The sequence below is a fragment of the Melopsittacus undulatus genome, chromosome 4, assembly GCF_012275295.1.
Source record: "Melopsittacus undulatus isolate bMelUnd1 chromosome 4, bMelUnd1.mat.Z, whole genome shotgun sequence".
Lineage (NCBI taxonomy): Eukaryota > Metazoa > Chordata > Aves > Psittaciformes > Psittaculidae > Melopsittacus > Melopsittacus undulatus.
In genome coordinates this window covers 27,263,078-27,285,446 of record NC_047530.1, presented here as the reverse complement: position 1 = coordinate 27,285,446, position 22,369 = coordinate 27,263,078, and the positions used below count along the sequence as shown (strand labels likewise).

The 22,369-nt window shown below is 42.1% G+C and overlaps 1 protein-coding gene across 4 annotated transcripts in view; it reads right to left on the bottom strand.

The window, feature by feature from the left end:
* SYNE3 (spectrin repeat containing nuclear envelope family member 3) overlaps positions 1-19,512 on the bottom strand; it is a 66,167-nt gene extending 46,655 nt beyond the window's left edge. For 2 of the 4 annotated variants that reach the window (XM_031049317.2, XM_031049315.2), the window contains exons 1-4: positions 5,418-5,474; positions 5,130-5,287; positions 1,171-1,343; positions 435-744 (exon numbers count right to left, since the gene is read on the bottom strand). In XM_031049317.2, the coding sequence (XP_030905177.2) occupies positions 435-744; positions 1,171-1,343; positions 5,130-5,273 (627 nt within the window). In that variant the 5' untranslated portion in view covers positions 5,274-5,287; positions 5,418-5,474. Of the gene's footprint in view, positions 1-434; positions 745-1,170; positions 1,344-1,941; positions 1,992-5,129; positions 5,288-5,417; positions 5,475-19,458 lie in introns of those variants that run through there. The other 2 variants (XM_031049316.2, XM_031049318.2) reach the window with 2 other exon arrangements.
* Between the last annotated feature and the right edge of the window lie 2,857 nt (positions 19,513-22,369).

The following is a 22,369-nucleotide window of genomic DNA, read 5'->3' as shown; positions in this document are numbered from 1 at the left end:
GGAGTGCAATTCGGTATCCGGACTAATGCTACTTCCTGCAACAAGGGTGTGTGCACATAATATTCCCTGGCTCCGCAAATGGGTACTTTTCATCTTGTTATACAAAAATTCACTAACGTGTTGAAAGATGAGAAACAATTAAAAATTTATACAGAGATTACCTAAATTGATATTCACTAGGTCACAGCAAGAAGGTTGCAGTTACTTTACAACAATATTACTATAAAGCACAGTGTAACAGCATCGTAGTTAAAAGCTTATCTTGGGACATGATGACTTTTGCAAACAGTCCACTGACTGAAAGAACAGGGGTGCTCAGCTCTAGGGATTTTTTTTGCAGTCCTACCAGGTTAGCAACATCACTGAAGAAGCAGACATCAAACAATACTGTATATTGGTGAAAACTGAACACCTCCCACTCTTTATAGGTGTACCTCAGCTTGCTCCCTGATTTTTTCATATTCCACCTTCATTTTCTTCTGAACATCCTCATTAACGCTGGAGTCACCTATCCTGCTGAACAAGGAAGCAGCTTCCTCTAGCAGTGTTTCCAGCAGGACTGACTGATTTAAGACATCATTCAGCAGAACCTGAGCGTGGCTCAGCTGCCACTGCTTCTCCTTTAAGCCAAGCTGCAATTCAATGTCAGGCTCCAAGGTCACACTCATGTGGCGAATCCATGTGTAAAACTCATCTTGGGCTTTCAGGTACTCATTCCAGTGCAGCCACACCCACTCAATACGGCTGTTGGGAACAGCAAGAGAGATGAGTTAGATGAAATTACGATGGGAGCAGTAGAGATTGGCAAGCTCATAAGGCCTTCAGAGCAAAGGACATAGTTCTCAGCAATTTTAAGCTGCTCTGACCTCAGAGGGTCCAGACACACTTCTCAGGGCTTCTCTACTCTGTGGAGGAAATATGCTGTACAAGGCCTCTGTACCTGGCCAAACTCATCATTCCAGGCCACGAGATGGACTGGGCTGTGAAAGCAGAGACCACTGAGGACCCACTGACCCTCTCTTCCCACACTGTCCCCCAGTATGCTTGTGGGACTGGGATTAGCAGTGATTGCTACATACAATCCAGGCATCAGAGAGAGGCAAAAAGCACTTTATGAGAGCTCTGGATGAGACAATTGCCTCAACATAACAGAAAGTATGTTTGTCTTACCTGTGACAGTGAGTAATGTATATGGTTGTCTCTTCCCACAAGGCTTTAATGTCTTTCAGTTTAGATAGTATCTCATGCTTCTTATCCTCACTGATGCTGCGAAGGGCAGCATCTGCCTTCACAAGAATAAAGTCAATTTTCAAGCTGCCTTCAGGTTCCAGTGCACGTATTTTCTATAAGAAAAACAAACAGGACTGAAAGCATGAAAAGAAAACAAGTATAAATTGATGAAACTTAAACTTTGGGTTTACCCAGGAATCCTGAAGTCCCTGCTGCAAAACTCCTGAAAGTATGAACTTTTCTTCAGATTTGTTTATTCTTAAGCATCATAAACGACTGAATTTAATTTTAAACCACGCAGCAGTTGAAAAATATTTAACTACAAAAACCAGCTCACTGTCTATCAAATATCTGTGGCTGTATTTTCATTGCTGTTACAGCATTATAGCACTATGTTGCCCCATGTCAGTTGCTCTCTCCCACCTGCCAGAGTGTAGAGGCAATCTCCACAGGGGTACACTGCATCATCTCAGTTTTAAAGTCTACTATAAAAATCATGAAGCATATTAAAAAGGCTTCCTACTGCAAATAGAAGTTGGCTCAGAAAACAAGCCAAGAGAAAATAAGTAGTGGAATTTTCTGCCTGCTACCAAATTTTGCTTTGACTCTAAATTGCTAAGTTATGAATTGGTGAAAACATGTATCTTACATCAATTGGAATGCTAGGAACTGAAAGTTAATTCATCTAATTTTAAGTATACTCTTCTCTACCTGTCGATGCAGGAGTCATGGACAACGCAGATACGATCAATGTGATCAAGAGATTGCCAAAGTTTATTCAGATACAGTGCTCCTTTTATACCCTTACAACCTTAGGTTTCTTATGTAACAGCCTTGGATACTGAGCTCTAATTGGTTAGTCTAGAGGTTACTAATGTTTACAAAGCTAATGTTTATAACTTGTTATAATTGCGATTAAATACCTTACTCTAAAAATACAGTGGGAAACTACAACCTTGTCAGAGATCATTCTCTGCACGTTTTCAGTGGAAAATTACAGAGGCCTAACAAGACAATTGACCTTGCTTATGCCTGCCAAAAATCTTATTACTTTACAGTAACAAGGCTCAGGGTATCGGGATCGCTCACTACATGGCCTTGGCTGTGTAGGAATTCCCACATCTACCCAGAGATGGAAAATTCGCACAAGTTTTTTACAATGCAACAGATTAATTAGGTCCCAATTTGGATGTCAGCTTTCAGCATTACTTTATCCAAACTTCTAATACCATCAGATTACCTTTTTTTGCTGTTCTTTCACAAACTCCTGGTTAGCTGTAACTTTCAAGTTTCAAGGAAAAGACTTCTACAATTAGAAAACTGAGAGGTTCAAAATCAGCAGTTTTTGGAAAGATTAGGCCTATGGGATTTGTTCAAAAAGATCATGGCAGTTATTGCAAAACTGAGACCAAATCACAGGTCTTTGATTTCCAGTTTCACATTCTAGGAAAAAAAATGTTCTTCTGGCATGTACACAGTACATAGAATCATAGAATAGTTAGGGTTGGAAAGGACCTTAAGATCAACTAGTTCCAACCCCCCTGCCATGGGCAGGGACACCTCACACTAAACCGTATCACCCAAGGCTTCATCCAACCTGGCCTTGAACACTGCCAGGGATGGAGCACTCACAAGTTCCCTGGGCAACCCATTCCAGTACCTCACCACCCTCACAGTAAAGAATTTCTTCCTTATATCCAATCTAAACCTCTGTTGTTTAAGTTTCAACCTGATACCCCTTGTCCTATCACTACAGTCCCTAATGAATAGTCCCTCACCAGCAATCCTGTAGGCCCCCTTCAAATACTGGAAGGCTGCTATGAGGTCTCCATGCAGCCTTCTCTTCTCCAGGCTGAACAGACCTAACTTTCTCAGTCTGTCTTCATATGGGAGGTGCTCCAGTCCCCTGATCATCTTCATGGCCCTGCTCTGGACTTGTTCCAACAGTTCCATGTGCTTTTTATGTTGAGGACACCAGGACTGCACACAATACTCCAAGTCTGCATGTGATGTTCAAACCAGTGTCTGGATGAACTATCTACTATGAAAAGTGTAATTAAAAGAATCCAGGAAAGCAGGGCAAAGGGTAGGACAGAGAATGAAAATAAATGCCATGGCTATCACCTGACAGGAAAAATTTTGGAGTAAAGCTGTATTCCAAGCCAGATATTTTCCCAACAGCTTAAAGCAATTTATCAGCCAGTGAGAAAGCAGTGGCTGTACATTTTTCAAATATGTTTTTTAAATGACTGCTATCTTTGGCTGGCATTTCATGAATGAATTAACAGAAAATAAACCACAGGAAGGAAGCATTAAAAAAAATAAAAAAGCAAACCAGATGTAAAAATGGAACTGAAAAATGATTGCTACATTTGAAAACAGCCAATAGGTGAAGCAGCAAGCACATCACGAGGACATGTGAGCTGGACAGGGAAGCCAGGCCCAGAAAGGAGGCAGGAGGAGGGAGCAGGAAGTGGATAAGGTACAGACAGGAAGAGAGAACAGACACTTGTTACTCTTTAGAATTATGAATTCCTAAAGTCTTAATTGAAAAAAGATCTTCTAACATGATTTTTTGCATGTTATAGGCCTCCTCCAAAGCCCACAGAAGTCAACAGGCTTCAGTTCAGGCTATATTAAATCACCACAAACCTTAAAACCTTACATCTTGTTCTCTCTGTCATGAATGCACCCCTTTTGCCAAACTAACACTCTCCTACTCAAGTTCCCGTGTTTCTTGCATATTTTTTGAGACTGCAAATATCAGTTTCCCAGACAAAAGGAATGAGTGAAAATCATTTAAGTGCAGAAATAAATCTATAGACCAAGAGGAAATACTTCATATTTTTTATAACTGACATGCAAGTCTCACCATCATCCATCACTCCTACAAGTCTCTACATTATGAGAGAGGCAAGATCCAGTGTTCAATAAGCCACAGTTAAGGAAAAAGGCTGAAGACATGTAAGCCTGCAATATGGATCTTTCTGGAGTTTTTAAACCTCAGAAGAGATAGTACAAATATGAGAAGACACAAAAAGAAAGACTTCAGGGTAATGATGGGAAAGATTTTGCCATTTATTGTAAAGAACATACTAGCTTGAATTAAAGGTAATACAAGTATAAAAAGAGTTTCAGTGCTAATCATAGACACACCACCACTCCCTCGTGAATGGTAAAGATGGGACAAACAAGATTGTTTCATTCTCTGAGATTATAAAACCAAGATAACATCTAATGAAACTGAAGTTAATGAATGTGAAATCACACTAAGAAAGTAAGCACAATCTTCAATGGGATCTCTGTGAGAAGAGTTATACAAGAGACTAAGTGAAATCAGAAAACAAATGAAAACATTTACCTTTTCATTAGACAGATTATTAAGGGGACCTGTAAACCTAATCATCAGAATTTATGGAAAAGGACAGGGGAATTACTCTAGAACTGTCCATTACCAGGACACTGCAAGCTTTCTCCAACAGTGCCAGTGTCCTGGAGGAGATGGAACACTAACATGATCTAATTATCTCAGACTGGACTCCTGCAAATCACTGGTAATTGCAAGCAGCAATGCAACTGTTTCAGATTTAAGCATGATCATAGGACAGTGTAAACATTTTAACCTGCCAAACCTGCTGCTAGTTTTCCAGTTCAATCTGAAGAGCTTGGAAGCCTGTGGTATCAAATTGCTATCCTCTTTTTCTACAATGTCTGTAAACATTTTGCAGGTGAAAAAATTAGCAATAATACAGATGTAAACCCATCCACAGGGGACAAATATTCTAGCACATGGGGGCAGCTAACAGTTTTCCAACTAACACAGAGTTCACAGCAATAAATTCTGTAACAACAGTAGCAGTGACAGCCACCTTTGAAACACTACATCACTCTTCCCTTACCTCAGTCTCTCTCAATCTGGCTTCTAGGGCAGATCGAGGTCCCTTGGTGTTGTCATTGATACTCAGTCTCTCTTGGATGGCCTTCATCCATGCTTCTGCATTCTCCACGCTACTGTCAAATTCATCTTGTAGCTGCTGAGTCATTGCATTTGAAGAAGCTGAAAGGGTAAGAAACAGGAAAGTAAGTAGGTTCTGGTTAAGACCTAACCAGGAATGCATTCAAGGCAATGTAAAGGAGCAGGGGAGAAAACCTAATGATGTTGTGGGTTTCCTTTTTAACAATAATACCAAAAAACTTAGCAGTATCACAATTCGGTCGAGCACAGAGAAGACACACACACTGCAGCTTTCCCAAATGAAAATGTACCAGGAAACAAAAAGAAGGTGGAGAACTGTGGGAGGCTCCACTACAGTAAACAGATTTAATTCAAAGCTTTCAAATTAGATTAATCTGGTGTTTGTGGTATATTCCAGATTGGCTGCACCAATCACAAGCACTTAATGTTTCTTCCCAGAGTCTAGTCAGTGCAAACACTCCCTATGCCCTTCCAGGCACATGTACTGAGCACCTAATACCAGACTAGCAAAGCACTTCAGTACACGCTTAACTTAGAGGTATATAAATCCTTAAAGCTAGTGAGATAAGGATCAGATGCTTAGGCTCTCAGTTAACTGGTTCTGCTGAGACCACAGACAGGTTATCTGAATGCACATGCAGTGAGTCTGGGACACACAGACAACTAGAACTGGCCAGAAACTGCCAAAACAAACCACTCACAAACTGTCACATGGGAATATCAACACTGATGGACTTTTTCTTTTGGCACCTCTTTCATTCTATATCAAGATACAACCTTTTCATTTTCCCCTCCCTCTCTTGTTGCCCCTTCTCAATCAGCAGAAAGGTATGATGCTCAGTTGCTCTGCTCTTGTGCCTTCTCTCTTTAGAGCATAAGCTCTCTGTTGCCCAGATGGCCTCCTTTGTGAGTGCACAACAGAGGACAGCCATCTTATACACACCCTTGGGAGCTACCACACTCAACTAATAAGGATGAACCATAACAAACCCCCCTGTAGGTCAGCTCCACTGAAGTTAACAGAAAGATAGCCATTGACATTAAGTGGGTTTGGATCACATCCTACAAATAACACCAGCCAGCCTGTCAGTGTCTCTTGTAAATTAAAGTATTCTTTCTCTTTTTTATTCATGACTGAAACATTTTCTGCAGCACAAAGTCTGAGACTTAATTACTGAACCTAAGTTTGTTGTGCAGAATGCTGTTCCACAGCAGCCCCCTCAGTTTCCATGAAACTTATTCATGTGGAATAAAGAGCTCAGTGCGATAGGCAGAGCACAGCTCTTGGCAAATCTAGACCACTGGTGTTTTGTAACCACTTTAACTCTTGGCAGCTTAGTCTTTACAAGGGAGAGCCATCCTTCTTCTGCCCACTTCCCACCACCCTGCCAATGTTCCTGTTCATAAATTAAAAGGTTTCATGCAATATTGATGTCTTTCCCCTGTAGCTCCCAGTGCATTATTTTCCACATTAGACCAGAGAAAACAAGGTATTAGTGTTCACAACACTGATGTCTGGCAACAGAAACAATCTAAATTGTTGCTTCCCACCCATCAGCAGGCTTTATGCTCAACAGATCCCAGAACAGAGCAAGAGAACTGCATCTACACAGCAGCTACTGCACTACCCATAAAAATTACTGGAGCAGAGGACAGGTCAGACCTCCATACACAGACAAGCGCATTTGCATGGAAGAGCAAATTCCTCCCCAAGTGAGAGATGTCAGCTTCAACTCATAGATCCTAGAGTTCAAGATCCTCAGGACAGTGAGAAGGGCATGCAGCAAGCTCACTTACTGCCCTGGACTTCAAGAGAGCAGACATTGGTCTCTTTGGGAACTTGCTCAGTGAAGTTCTATGGGATAAAGCCCTAGAAAGCAGAGGGGGCCAAGAATGCTGGCTGATATTCAAAGATCATCTGCTCCAAGCTCAGAAGTGTTGTGTCCCAACAGGAAGGAAACTGGACAAGAAGGCCAGGAGCCCTCCATGGATGGTTAAGGCACTGCTGAAAAATCTCAGAACAAAAGAAGCTTATAGGAGGTAGAAGCGAGTACAGGTGATCTGAGAAGAATAGATGGACCTTGTCTGGTAAGCTAAGGATCAGGTCAGGAAAACTAAGGCCAGTTGGAAATAAGTCAGCCCAGGGATGTCAAATATAACATGAAGGGCTTCTATGGGTATGTCACCAACAAAAGACATACCCAGACTAGGGATAATGTGGGCCCTCTCTGGAAAGAAATGGGACAACTGGCTACCCTGGATTTCGAGAAGGCTGAGATTCTCAATTACTTCTTTGCCTCAGTCTTCACTGACAAATGCTCTGACCACACCAGTAAAGTCTTCGAAGATAAATGCAGGGATTGGGAGAATGAAGACCTCAAGCCTAATGTAGGAAAGGATCAGGTTCAAGATCAACTTAGGAACCTGAATGTACACAAGTCCATGGGACCTGATGAAATCCATCTGCGGGTCCTGAAGGAGCTGGTGGATGAATTTGCTAAGCCACTGACCATCATATTTGAAAAATCATGGCAGTCAGGTGAAGTTCCTGATGACTGGAAAAAGGGAAACATAATCACCATTTTCAAGAAGGGGAAAATGGAAGACACAGGGAATTACAGACCAGTCAGTCTCACCTCTGTGCCTGGCAGGATCATGGACCAGGTTCTCCTAGAAACCATGCTAGGGCACATGAAAAACCACAAGGTGCTTGGTGACAGCCAGCATGGCTTCACTAAGGGGAAATCCTGCCTGACCAGTTTGGTGGCCCTCTATGATGGGGCTAAGGAACTGATGGACAGGGGTAGAACAGTTGATGTCATCGACCTGGACTTGTGCAAAGCATTTGACACTGTCCCACATGACATCCTTGTCTCTAAATTGGAGTGACGTAAATTTGATGGATGGACTACCTCGTGGATAAAGAATTGGCTGGATGGCTGCATGCAGCTTTGTAGTCTATGGCTGAATGTTCAAGTGGAGATGCGTAATGAGCAGTGTCACTCAGGGGTTTGTTCTGGGACAGATCCTGTTCAACATTTTTGTTGGTAATCTGGACAGTGGGATTGAGTGCACCTTCAGCAAGTTTGCTGATGACATCGAGCTGTGTAGTTTGGCTGATACACTGAAGGAGTGCCATCCAGAGCAACCTTTACATGCTTGTGAGGTGGGCTGATGCCAACCTCATGAAGTTTAACCATGCCAAGTGCAAGGTTCTACACCTGGGTTGAAGCAATCCCAGGCACACCTAGAGGCTGGGTGGAGAAGAGACTCAGTGCAGCACTACAGAGAAGGATTTGGGGTGTTGGTTGTTGACAAAATAAACATGAGCCTGCTTCAGTGTGCGCTTACAGCCCAGAAAGCCAACCGTATCCTGGACTGCATCAAAAGGAGCGTGACCAGCAGGTCAAAGGAGGTGATCCTGCCCCTCTACTCTGCTCTCGTGAGACCTCACTTGGAGTATTGTGTTCAGTTCTAGTGTCCTCATAAGAAAGCCATGGAGCTATTGGAACAAGTCCAGAGGAAGGCCACGAGGATAATCAGGGTGATGGAGCACCTCCTGTATGAAGACGGGCTGAGAAAGTTGGGGCTGTTCAGCCTGGAGAAGAGAAGGCTGCGTGGAGACCTCATAACAGCCTTCCAGTATCTGAAGGGGGCCTACAAGGATGCTGGAGAAGGACTCTTCATCAGTGATGGTAGCAACAGGGCAAGGGGGAATGGGTTCAAACTTCAACAGGGAAGTTTAGACAGGATATAAGGAAGAAGCTCTTTACTGTGAGGGTGGTGAGACACTAGAACAGGTTGCCCAAAGAAGCAGTGGATGCTCCATCTCTGGCTGTATTCAAGGCCAGGATGGACAGAGCCTTGGGTGGCATGGTCTAGTGTGAGACATCCCTGCCCATAGCAGAGGTGTTGGAACTAGATGATCTTAAGGTCCTTTCCAACCCTAACTACTCTATGGTTTTATGACTCAGAACTAGAGGACAGTTTTAAAAACATGACCTCACCTTAAAAAGATTAAAGAACAGGATGTACTGGATTTAGTGAGGGTGATGGGGTGACATAGCGTAGCTACTCCCTCTTTCAATTATAAAAAAATATGACAGCATAATTAAACCAAAAAATCATTGACTTACACCACAAGTGTTCTAAGGATGAAGGCAGCTAAAGGAGTAATGTTATTCCCAGTGGATTGTTAGATAGCTGCCTCCTTCTCCAACTATGAAGGATCTAGAACTAGCGTTCCTGAACTATAATAATCCAACCCTCAGAAAAGAACACATATCTCTCTGTAGCTGACTGATCAACTCGTTTTCACATTAACATTCCCATTATATCTGGCAGCTGTAGAGGGACTGTCCCCTAAAACTTTTATTGTTACCTACGTACATACATTTCTAGGCAAATAGTTTCTGAATACATGAGTGTAAGATGTGGCAATTCCAGTTATGCCATTGAGAAACAAAACTGAGAGTACATTTGCTGGATAGATTCTGATGAGGAGTGGCATTCACTTCCTAGAAGCATTTTCTATTCATGGCAACATCTATATCATATTTAAAATTGGCTTCAGGACTCCAATCACGGAACAGCCAATACAGAACAGTATGTTATTCCAGTCTTATTTCTCACAAAAATTAGAGGGCAATCAAACATGGTTAAGAAGCAGTGGAAAACCTACTGTAATCTAACATGAAGAAAACCTCACTCTAACTCTGCCTGCATGCTGGTCTCCTCTGAGCACAAGGATTTTCTGTTCAAAACCCACAGATATGCAGACCCCCATCCCACATAAAGGCATTCCATGTAAGCTGTCAACTCAGGAAGTCATGAAAAATTGTTATTTCAATATTAAGATCACCAGTTTGCAAAGGAAGAGAAACATTTTGCTACTCCAAATGCTTGTATAACATCACTGACTGATTCTGATCCAGTAATTCCTACATCTAGCACCATAAAGACGATTACATTTAGCATGAACCAAAAGCCCAGGTGGATTTCACAGTTGTTATGACCTGCAATATCTGACATAGATCTGGGCTGTCTCTTGAGACCAACTGTGTTCTGTCTTCTCTCTTTCCCCCACACTGGGCAGCAAGACGCTGTCTGAAGCAATCAGCTGTATTGTCCCCAAGTCTTTTTTCTATAACCCACTCACCCTTTCCCGGAATTAAAGGCATGGGTTATATCTGCAAGGAAAAAGCTTGGTTTACAACGTATTCACTGCTTGGTAGGAAGAACAGCTGCTGACCACCTGAAATTTTGCAATATTTGCACTTTCTCTGCAAATGCTCCTAAAACTGGAATGAATGGTTACTGGATAAATGTTAATTAATCAACAGTATTTACCCCATTTCTGCTGCATCATCAGGACTAAATAATTGAGCAATACCTCTGGACATGAAATACCGGGCTCTAATCAGTACAAGAAATACAAAGGAGACACAGCAGCTTCTGCATCAGACCTGTTAAGCTCTGCAAATCCAACATTCGCAGACCAGTGTACAACAGCAGCAGACCTTAGTGCCGCCTGTATTGTGGTGCAACAGCGTGGTGCTCTCCCAGGTGGCAGGCTCAGTTGCTAAAACCACTGTGCCAGGGAAACCGTCCCTTTAATTGCAGGTGCAATTTGTACAAAATTATTTTTGTCATAGTAATTTTCAAATGCATGTAGCTGTTCAAAATCACTTTCTATTTTAATGCCGCTTGGATCAGTGTATTCATTGACACCATAGAAAACATATTTATACCGCAGAAAGCATTTAGCATCTTTATACATATGTTACTAAATGAGGGTAATAACGATATATAATACATTCTGGCACAGATAACGAGATGCTGAGTAAATTCAAGTTTTATTTGTCCAAGACGCAGGAACACTGCTACTTAGTAGAGGTAAGGAAGAAGCGTATTTCAGGGTGCTGAATATAGCTAACCCAAGATAGCTCCTGCAGCATGTCCAGAGGTTATAAAAAACATGTTTCAGAACAGGAAAAAGTAAGATACAGATTAGCTCCAGGATCCTTTAGCTGAACCTTTCCCACAACACTAGTCTTCCTATGTTCTCTGCATCAACTTCTGTGGCCCCCAGAACACCAGTTACAATACACAAGACATCCATACCTTTGGAAAAGGGGAAGATGAACTCCTCTGGTAACACACTCCTGTCTCAAGTCATAGAATCATAGAATAGTTAGGGTTGGAAAGGACCTTAAGATCATCTAGTTCCAACCCCCCTGCCATGGGCAGGGACACCTCACACTAAACCGTATCACCCAAGGCTTCATCCAACCTGGCCTTGAACACTGCCAGGGATGGAGCACTCACAAGTTCCCTGGGCAACCCATTCCAGTACCTCACCACCCTCACAGTAAAGAATTTCTTCCTTATATCCAATCTAAACCTCTGTTGTTCAAGTTTCAACCTGATACCCCTTGTCCTATCACTACAGTCCCTAATGAATAGTCCCTCACCAGCATCCTTAAAAGCCCCCTTCAGATACTGGATGGCTGCTATGAGGTCTCCATGCAGCCTTCTCTTCTCCAGGCTGAACAGCCCCAACTTTCTCAGCCTGTCTTCATATGGGAGGTGCTCCAGTCCCCTGATCATCTTCATGGCCCTCCTCTGGACTTGTTCCAAGAGTTCCATGTGCTTTTTATGTTGAGGACACCAGAACTGCACACAGTACTCCAAGTGAGGTCTCACAAGAACAGAGTAGAGGGGCAGGATTACCTCCTTCAACCTGCTGCTCACGCTCTTTTTGATGCAGCCCAGGATCAGGTTGCCTTTCTGGGCTGCAAGCAAACACTGCCAGCTCATGTTCATTTTCTCATCGACCAACACCCCCAAGTCCTTTTCCACAGGACTGCTCTGAATTTCCTTTATTCCCATCCTGTAGCTGTGCCTGCGATTGTTCCAACCCAGGTGTAGGACCTTGCACTTGGCATGGTTAAACCTCATGAGGTTGGCATCAGCCCACCTGACAAGTGTGTCAAGGTCCCTCTGGATGGCATTCCTTCCCTCCAGCGTATCAACCGAACCACACAGCTTGGTGTCATCGGCAAACTTGCTGAGGGCGCACTCAATCCCACTGTCCATGTCAGCGACAAAGATGTTAAACAAGACCAGTCCCAAGACCGGTCCCAACACCGATCCCTGAGTGACACCACTCATTACTGGCCTCCAGCCAGACATTGAGCCATTGACCACAACTCTGTGTGAGGCCATCCAAGCCAGTTCTTTATCCACCGAGTGGTCCACCTATCAAATTGATGTCTCTCCAATTTAGAGACAAGGATGTCATGTGGGACAGTGTTGAAAGCTCTGCACAAGTCCAGGCAGATGACATCAACTGCTCCAGTCCTGTCCATCATTTCCATAGCCCCCTCACAGAAGGCCACCAAATTGGTCAGGCAGGATTTCCCCTTAGTGAAGCCATGCTGGCTGTCACCAAGCACCTGGTTATTTTTCATGTGCCCCAGCATGCCTTCCAGGAGAATCTGCTCCCAGATTTTGCCAGGCACAGAGGTGAGACTGACTGGTCTGTAATTTCCTGGGTCATCCATTTTCCCCTTCTTGAAAATGGGGGTTACATTTCCTTTTTTTCTAGTCGTTGGGGACTTTACCTGACTGCCATGATTTTTCAAATATGATGGTCAGTGGCTTAGCAACTTAAGTCAGTAGCACCCCTCTCCCCCTGCCTCATCCAGGCACAAAGCCTGTTAGCAAGGAGGGAAGTCAGAACTGTAACCCACCCACTGTTTCCTGAGAAGAGGCAGCTGGCAGGGTGCTGGGGCACACATGCTGTTCCCCTAGCTTGCCCACAGGATGAATACCCCAACATGAATTAACGAGATCCAAAGCAACAGCAAGCTGGGGTTTGCTTATAAAATCTGCCCAGCTCAAGAGCTGTGCTCCATTTGTACTGGTCTGGGATGAAGAGGCACAGAAGCAGCCTTGTATCAACTGTGGTCTTGAAGCCATCTTGCTGAAAGGATAAATTAATTAGTTGACTGCTCTACATTATAGTTCCTGGAATCACCACATAGAAACAGTGCCATTGAGGGACCTGGAGATGTCCAAGTCTCCACAGCAGTCCCTGACACAGTGAAAGGCACAGGTGACCCTCCATGTGATCTGCCCAGCACTCACAGGGCCAAATTCTTCTGAGTGCTTCTGCCATAAGTACATCTATTTCAGCATTTTTTCTAGTGCATCTAATAACTCTCATGAGGGGGTTGTGAGACTTCCTTATTTAATATTTATAATGCAGTACTGAGAGCTTTTAAAGTTACTTTGCAAATGTGGTGTCTTTTTGTTGGGATTATCTTATTGCTTTGCAGTATTTCCTAACATACTAATTTCACACTGCCAAGTCATGCGACTTTTTAAAAAACAAACAAACCCAACAAACTTCTCAAAATGTTTCTCACAACCCCTCCCATTTTACACATTCTTTTAAACCCTACATGAATAGAACACAGGCTTTTAAATGGTTCCAGTATGTCTTGGATTCCTATATTCTTGTACTACTTGACTAGTCTCCAGTACACAGTTCTTACAAAAATAACAGTACAAAGATGCTCCAGGTAATTTGAATCACTCACTATTAGGGAGACCATTTTCCAATTACTGAAATACTGCAAACTTTTCATAACCTTTTCCATTTGGGTCTGGATTGAATGTGGGGGGGAAAAAAACCCAAAACCAAACAGCAAAAAACCCCACAAAACATTATTGGACTGTGTAAAATTTTGTACAAATGCATGACTGTGGGAGCAATTTTGGTTCTGGGAATTGTATCTGAGATAATTTAATGACTTTTCAGCTTCCCTGGATTCTGTAAAGACAGCTCCAAGAAGCAGAGCTGAGAGCTCTGCCTCATCTGCTTCAGATTGGAGTGGAGGGTCAGTACCTGGCACAGATCACAGAAAGGCGAAGCACTGACTGTTGTCTGTCCAAAGCTGCATATTTTTGGTCCACTCCAGGAGGAGCTATTTTGAATCACATTATTCGTAGCTGATGCTTTCCCAGTTGAGGGACTGAAAGCCTCCAGCTTAGCCACACCCATGTACAGCTGGGTTAAACTGCCTGAGTAGCTGCAGAAGCCCTCAAGCTTTCAAATAAAAACTGTAATTACTTCCAGCATAATCTTTTAGAGGCTCAAAACATCAATCCTATCACTTTGGCCATCTTCCAACACAGCCTTTTCCTGTGTTATTTGCAGTGAATGTTTATGACAGTCAGCAATTGTTTGTCCTAATTAATGAGCTGGAAAATAAATAGTTTTTTGGAATAAACACATGCATATCCTAGTTACAAGCATTCCCCTTAACCAAGGAATGCCAACATCATGAGTACACACAGAACTCATACATATAACCATTTTCTTTCCCTTGCAAACTAATCCATAGGAAGCCTATGGCTAATGCAAAACATTCTACCACAACATAATCATACCTGACAATTTTCTATCTATTTGATTAAAAAAAAAATCAACCCCTCTCCCCCAAACCAAACTAAACACCATGTTCTTTGTAGACTGACTCAGAAAAAAACCTGATTTTTTTCCCCAACTCTTTCTTTAAAGATAATTCCAGACTTTGCTGAGAGCCAGTGCAAACAAGGTATCTTTTTGCTTTCTAAGACTGCTGTGGAAAAAAACAGAATTCCCAGGTCACAAAAGTAATTTCCTAAAAAAAAAGGACTGAAAATTTATAATAGTCCTATACTTGAATGGAATCATCATGTGCAAGGGAAGCAGAGCTGGGTCTTGGGTCTATCTTCCCTTTTAGTATCAGGATTGACAATCAGTAGCTCTGACCACAGCATTTTTGTTTATTTGTTTCAACCATCAAATCATTTGTAAGTAAAAAGTATAGGTGAGAAGTCTTAATTGCAAATGGCTCCCCACTCCATATACTCCATACTCTCCCCACACATACATTTTTGCATTTTAAGGTCACTCTGGGAGTTGGTCCAGGTTGGCCTACCATGATTAGCATTTTTCTTATCTAACCACGATTTACTATCTCATTCTACCCTCTTTATAGATAACGCTTCACATTCAAAGGGACTTTGTTTCTTGCCTCTAGACAATAATGAAATACTTGAAAGGACAAGAACAGCATCATTCAGTTAAAAAACACTGCAGAGAGTGATTTTCAACCTTTTCTAATATGTATCCCTTCAAGCGTCTCTACATAAATGCAGATCAGTTTAGTGACTTTGAACTTAATGACAAGAGCCTTGACTTTCTAGTTACTGGAAAGTACAAGTTAAACACCTCTGTGCTACAATTTCCGCAGAGATTCTTCTAACTCAGAGAAACTGTTTCAGAAATTGCCCCTGAAAGGTACCTGTGAATTTACCTGCAATCTACGTCCTGTGAACTTGTCCCCAGCTACTCAAGTAGGCCAAGTTTTAGGATTGCTCAGCTCCTAACAAACAGCTTTACAGTCAGCCAATGAAAAAGCATTGCAAGCCAACAGCATTAGTCTCACTGTCTCTGGAGGCTAAAATGTATGTATTTAATTATCTCCCACTTGTCCTCCACAGGCTGTACAATCCCTCAGTACTGGGTGCCAGCCATAGCACTGATACATTCATTAATAAATCTCTATGGTATCTGCCTCTTGGCTAGAGATCAGTGAACGATTCAGCATGAAATATACATCTGATAAATTATTCCTCTTTTGCTGGCTATACATTGTGCATGAACACATACACAATATATCTATCAAGATATGGACAATCTCATCTTCTCAAACATGAGGTTATTCCTTAGCTATTTGCCACATATATTCTGCAAATTAGTTTTACTCTGTAGAGTATTCCCAAGTAATTCTTCCTTGCGATTCTTAACACCCAGCTATGCTGCTCAATTTTGGTTTGGCACCCCAACCCTTTTAAGGAACTGTCCATCTTCCTGGCTGCCTGGCAGCAGCTCTTCTATTTTGTGTGCAGTTTGTCACAGGGTAACTCCCAAGGGCCATTTCCATAATCAGGATCCTAGGACATTAAGCTGGGTATGAAGTATGCTTTCACAGCACCCTGTGGAGACCAGAAGTGGCCTACCGTTAAAAGGATAATACCTGTGTCCCAAAGAGATTACAGCCAACATGTCAGAAGGGGTTCAGCAATGAAAGCAAGGTGTCTGTGTGTACTTATGGTCACGGAGTGCTAAACGGAAGGGCCATTAGACTGCAGCTGCATGTCCACTGCTCTGTGCAAGCTGTGGTGGTTCCACCACCCGTGTTCTCTGCCTACCAGAGAACCAGAGATTCTCAGAACAAGATCCTCTAACCTTGCTAAAGCACATGGCCTCAGCATGGGGTCTGCAAACATGCTGGGATTCAAAAGCATGTCTCACATCACAAGGGAGTGCTGTCCTACCAACAGCACTGAACCTCAGGCAGTCAGTGGGGAGTCAGTGCGAGAGAAGGGCACTTCCAAGCAAGGATCCATGCCAGAGGTAGGACAACTAGCCTTCTACAGGAATCCCATGTCATGAAGAGGCCTACAATCATCATGTGGGTGCTCAGGGCTGTGTGATGTCAATGTACGTCCAAATGTGCATCCTTTTCCACATCAATGTTTCCACATTTGGACCTAAGTTTTTTTGCACATATAAACTTTTCCCCCCTTATGAAACCAGTATTAAAATTTTATTTGATGATCAGTCAAATGCCTCTGACTCTGATTGAGCAACTGTGTGCAACATGGGAGTACTAAGCATAAAGCTTTTAAACTAGTAAACCTTTTAAGTCAAGTATTTACCACAAATATTTGTTAGAAATAAAGTCATATGCAAGTATTTCACAAGTATATTCTAAGAGCACATCTTTTGTCCCCTTTAGAAAAACATTCTTTCAAAACATTATCACTAGGATGAGGAGATATTTATATGGTAAATGTGAGACTCATTTGAATTAAAAAAAAAGTAGTTACCATGTAGGACAACACTAAACTTAAATATTGAAATTGTTGATTAAAATAAGAGTTATTGTCATGGGACCAAAGCACATGTCTGTAGAAAAAAACATTTCAATTTGTATGGAACAGGAAGATATATTTTATGAAGAAAGAGAAAAATACCACTGCAAGAGCTAAACACTTGAAATGTTGCCAAAAACATGCACCAGGGTAAGTACAGCTACCCCTAAAGAGCTAGCACTCTGAACATGATTTAAAGTAATATTTGCATTAAGCTAATATTGCCAGGCTTCATATTGCCAGGCTTCATATTGCCAATGACACTGGTTTGTGTTGAGACAAACCCATGAGTCGAGCAGGGCCTGCCTGTGTCTTAAACAAAAATGCATTACTGAAACTGGCTACAACCTCATCCCCAAGCTCAGAAACACAGTAGACCCCTGGAAAATGGTGGATATAAATTAATTTTGAATGGCTGAGAGCGTTTCTGGAATTGAATAAAATAGGCTGCTTTCTTGTGACTCATTTTTGCCTGAACTATTGCAGTTTGCATGCTTTCATCATCCTCCCACTGTGCGTGCTTGCCAGCACTGTGGGTTAAAGAGCAAGGTCGCATCTCTGCTTTCAGATGCAAAGAGCCCTTCTGGCAGGCACTGGAGGACGAGCACACTTTTGGTTCTGCACAGAGACCAAGACAGCCACAACTCCAGCGCTCTGATACAGCCCATGATTTCACAACAGAGATAAAGAAACACCTCCACAATAAAGAAGCAGTGCCTTTTAGTAGTTTCTTTGCCTGAGGACTGAAGTCCTATAGTTTATAAACCTAAAGGGGATTTGAACCTTCTCCTACTGAGATTAATCAAAACTAGCACGAAGAGTAAAATGGCAGCAGGACTCAGCAGTAAGCCACATCTGTCAGCAGTTCACCTCCACTAAGGAGGACCAGAGTTATTTAAAGCTGTGGTCACAGATAATTACCACGCCCGAGCAGCAAGAGTAAAGCCAATGCTTATTCTTCTCACTCTTGCATCACCCACTTTTAATTAACTTTTAGAAACCACAGCTCCCTTGTTTTTTGTTTTGTTTTTTCCTCCTGCGAACATCTGAATAGATCAGGCAGCTCAGCTCTGTTTAGACCTCAATGGGATCTCAGGGCTTACTTCTTTTCAGCAACTTTGAAAATTTCACCCTAAATATTATACGATATATCTCTGGGGCTGCTGGCTATCAGAAAGCTAACCAGAGATACATTTAGAGCAATAGGGTTTTATATCAGCTGAGAATTTGCACATATCTGCTGTTATACTTGACAAGCATCTCCTGACAGATGTGTCATTCCACTAATGATTCTCAAACACTTGGAAGAAGAAAAAGGTGTAAAGACAGATTCTTATAATCCAGGTAATACATAATTATTCTATAAGGAGTAATATATGTCACGGCAGAAACTCTGATCAAAAAGAAAATATAATCTTTCCTCAGTAGTCTCCAAAGCCATCTTTTAAAGATACCACAAACACTTTATATTTTAAAGGCATTTCACACCACTGGAATTTCCCCTTCACCCCCCCATTTCTACTTTGAATTTGGGCTCAGCAGGTACCTCACTAAAGGTTGATTCAGAATATAGGAGAAGCAGGTTATCATCTTCCTGGAGTAAAATGCATCTGAACCTGTGATGGGGGGACCACTGCTAAACCACAGAAAACCAAGAGCCTCCAATGACCACATTTGCGCCCAATGAGCAAAACAAGTGACAATACTTGTGCAAACTATACTGTCTGCTTCGGAAAAGTAATACTGAATTTCTTTAATCTCTTTTTAACATGACCAAGGTCATGCTTCAACGGTCATATACAGGACCTTAGACCCACACTGTTTAAAAAAAATTCAGGGAAGGAATCTTAGCAGTACCAAGTCAGTGAATGCTTTGGGTATGTATAAGCTGATACCATGTCAGACAGCAACACTTCCAACAGACACTTTCTCTAGTAACTTCACTTGCTACCTCTTACTCCGAACCTTGTGGTGAGCACCACGGTATTGATATTTTTGATTTTTTTTTCCTGCCTTATAAGAAGCAGTTCCCCATCCTGGCATGCTGCTCAGAGAAGTTTATTAGCCATTATTTTGCCACAGCAGGCCCTTGCCTGGGATCCTCTCACCCTCTCCACCAGCATGGGGAGAATGGGAGGTGAGCCCTGGGCTTTCTCTGCCGACAAGTGAATGGAACCAAAAGATAGAGGCATGCTTCACAGTCACAACCACCTCACCTTATTATGAAACAAAAGTAACAAATGTTGCAAAAACCTTACCAAAATCCTGGGAATTCTGCAAAAACAGGTAGGTGAAAGTCTGTAGTGATTTCATCAAAGTTCCCAAAGGGGTTTCCAGCATGGCAAGCGCAATCCAGCTTGGCCTCCGCTGGCCATTAGTGACGACAGTGGTTCATCATGGCTAGCAGCACGAGCCAGACTGGTATAAAGAGAAACCAGCAGCTTCCTCCTTACTCATGGCGGAGGCAGCACAGGATTTCCTCTCTGCCTCCTACTGTGTGGTAGAAGTGATAGAGGGGGTGGCAATCTAAAGACATATCACCCCAGAAAAAGAAAACACCAGCCCAGGATATTGCTACTGTTTGAAAGGTAGGCAAGATTTAAATAGCAATAATCCCCAGAAACTATCTAGCTCAGGTCATCACTAACAAGCTGGTTAATTCCTGTTAGGATTAATGCTTGAAATTATTATGCCTGACAGACACTGGCTGAAGAGGAATTAGTCCACAATATGTGGCACGAAACCCAGCAAGGAGCAAAAGTGCAGACAGGTACTTGTCAGAGATGAGATTTTTATAAGTTATTAGCTCAACCTCTAACATAATTATAATTTTCCTTTCTACCCACTTTAGCTTCCACTTCTTTTTTACTCTTGGCCTCTAACAGGAGATTCTGTTCACACTAATACAGATTCTGCTCTTAGTTACAATAATACAACATGAAAAAGAGGTTAGCCAATATCTGTGGGAAATGCCACTGCTGCACAGTTCGGCTGAATGGAATACACTTCGTAGGTGTTAGCTGCCTTCAGTGATGGAGAACATGATGAATTCTCCATTCCTGATTCTCCAAAACTATTGGAAAATATAAAGCAGCATTCTCCCTTAATTAATCACAATCCCGCTGGGTATTTCTGCTGCTAGACATCCAAAGAAACTCACTGGTTTGGTCTACCCACCCACTGCCATTTGCATCATCCTGATGGTATAAATCTAGTTAATATACTCCAGGACCAAACCAGAAATCAACCTAGTGCAAATCTAAAGCAAGCCCACATGGCCAACAGTCTCTCTAGTTTTACAGTTGCTGTGTATCATAATTTCTACATTTTTGAATCACAATAAAAGAAGAAAAGGTGGAGAAATCAGTGAAAACAAAACAAAAATGGGAAAAAAAAGTTTGTTCAAGTTCTACTTAGAAGTTACAAATACAATCATAAATAAAACTGAACCTCTCCTCCCATTTCAGAGTTGGGTGGCACAAGTGAACACCATGGGGAAAAGCTGGATATGAACAAAGGTGTACTGAAAATCTAGATGGAAGAACAGCAATGGAATAGAAACTGTTGATCAAGCTAATTCTGTGAAGTTGCTAACACAGATGATTAACTGAAGACCAGTAGCCTTAGATAGGGTGTGACGCCTGTGTGCAATGGAGCCAGCCAAACATGGAACTTTGCCACCAGTGGTGACAAAAGAAACAAGGGACGGCAGAGGACAAATATGAGGTAGCAACGCTGTCAGTACTTCTAGAAAGGTAACTGATACACCAGCTATTTTCCAACTGTCTTGCTAACCTTTTGCCAACACGAATAATCCTTAGAAACAATAAGAAAATCTCAAAACACATCAGTTTGCAGGCTGAAGTGTATAGTTTTTGGGGGAATGCAAACTGAAGAGTGGTCTATTTATCTGAAAGTCAAATCAGGGTTGGTGTAGGATCGTCTTACTGTTTGAATGGTGGAGTTTAAAATGCCTGTAAATTACCCCCTTCACATACTTTTCCCCATTATCTTTCTCCTGTAGTTAATCCCATAGAAACTGTAAATTTACCATAGTCCTGTTAAAAAAAATACGGACTAAAACTACTAGTGCTGAGGAAGCAGAGCATATATGGCTAACATCAGCTATAAACAGCAGCTTCTAAAACACAGTAAGAAGCATTCTCTCTGGATGACTGACTAACCTAGAAAGGAGCCCATCGTGAGTACAGCCAGTTGCAACCTGCAGGCAGCGATGAAAGGATCAAACTAACAATCAGAAATGCAGCATTCCCCCTAAAACTTACTGAAAGTTAGTATCACAACATATTTAAAATATCTAAATCCTAGATTACCTGTTGAGCATAACTCCCTTTAGACCAAATTTGCTTTTACATTTTTCCATATTTTAAAAAGAAACTATTATTTCAGCAAAATATTCCAAATGCTCCCACAAAATCTGACCTGCCATTCCCTTATTTCCACACAAAGGACACTATTTTAAGTTTCAGTGGGGGAGGGAACAGTGTTTTTCCCACTCTTCATGCTAATTATCATTTCCATTGTGGTAGTGGAAAACATTTAAATGGTCCCTTCTTAAGGCTGACATCTTTGTGTTCAAATATGGATTCAATTACATGAATAAGAAAAATCAGTTGGATGATCATAGATTACATGAGAACCCATAGGCACTGCAAAAGAAATATTTCTGCAGAGTTCAGCCCATGGAGTTAAATGACTACATTACCCACCCTGCTACCCTGGAGAGACTGGCCTTATTGCTGTCTGCATCTTTGAACAGCCAGTGATGCACCAGACCACTAACTGCTTAGAAGACAGAAGCTGTTACACCAGTAGGATTACAAGGGTTAGAAATTATAAAGCATTGTCTAAGCTCTGACAACGAGCTACAAAACCCTTCAGGTAGGAAACAGCAGCAGTATAAAAATTTTTCTTCCAAGAAGACTATTACAACTGCTTTATATATTCTTACTTCTCCACTGAGGCTCAGGTCCTAGCTGTGAACCATGGAACCACTATGCTGCGGGTAGGATGTGCAGAGCAGCAGTTGCATCCCAAATTCAATGAGGTTACTGCTCAGGCAGAAGAAGAGACAGAGTACAGCTAGAGACAGAGGGGACACACATACAAGCAACAAGGCAGTATTAGTCAGCATGAAAAACCACAGGC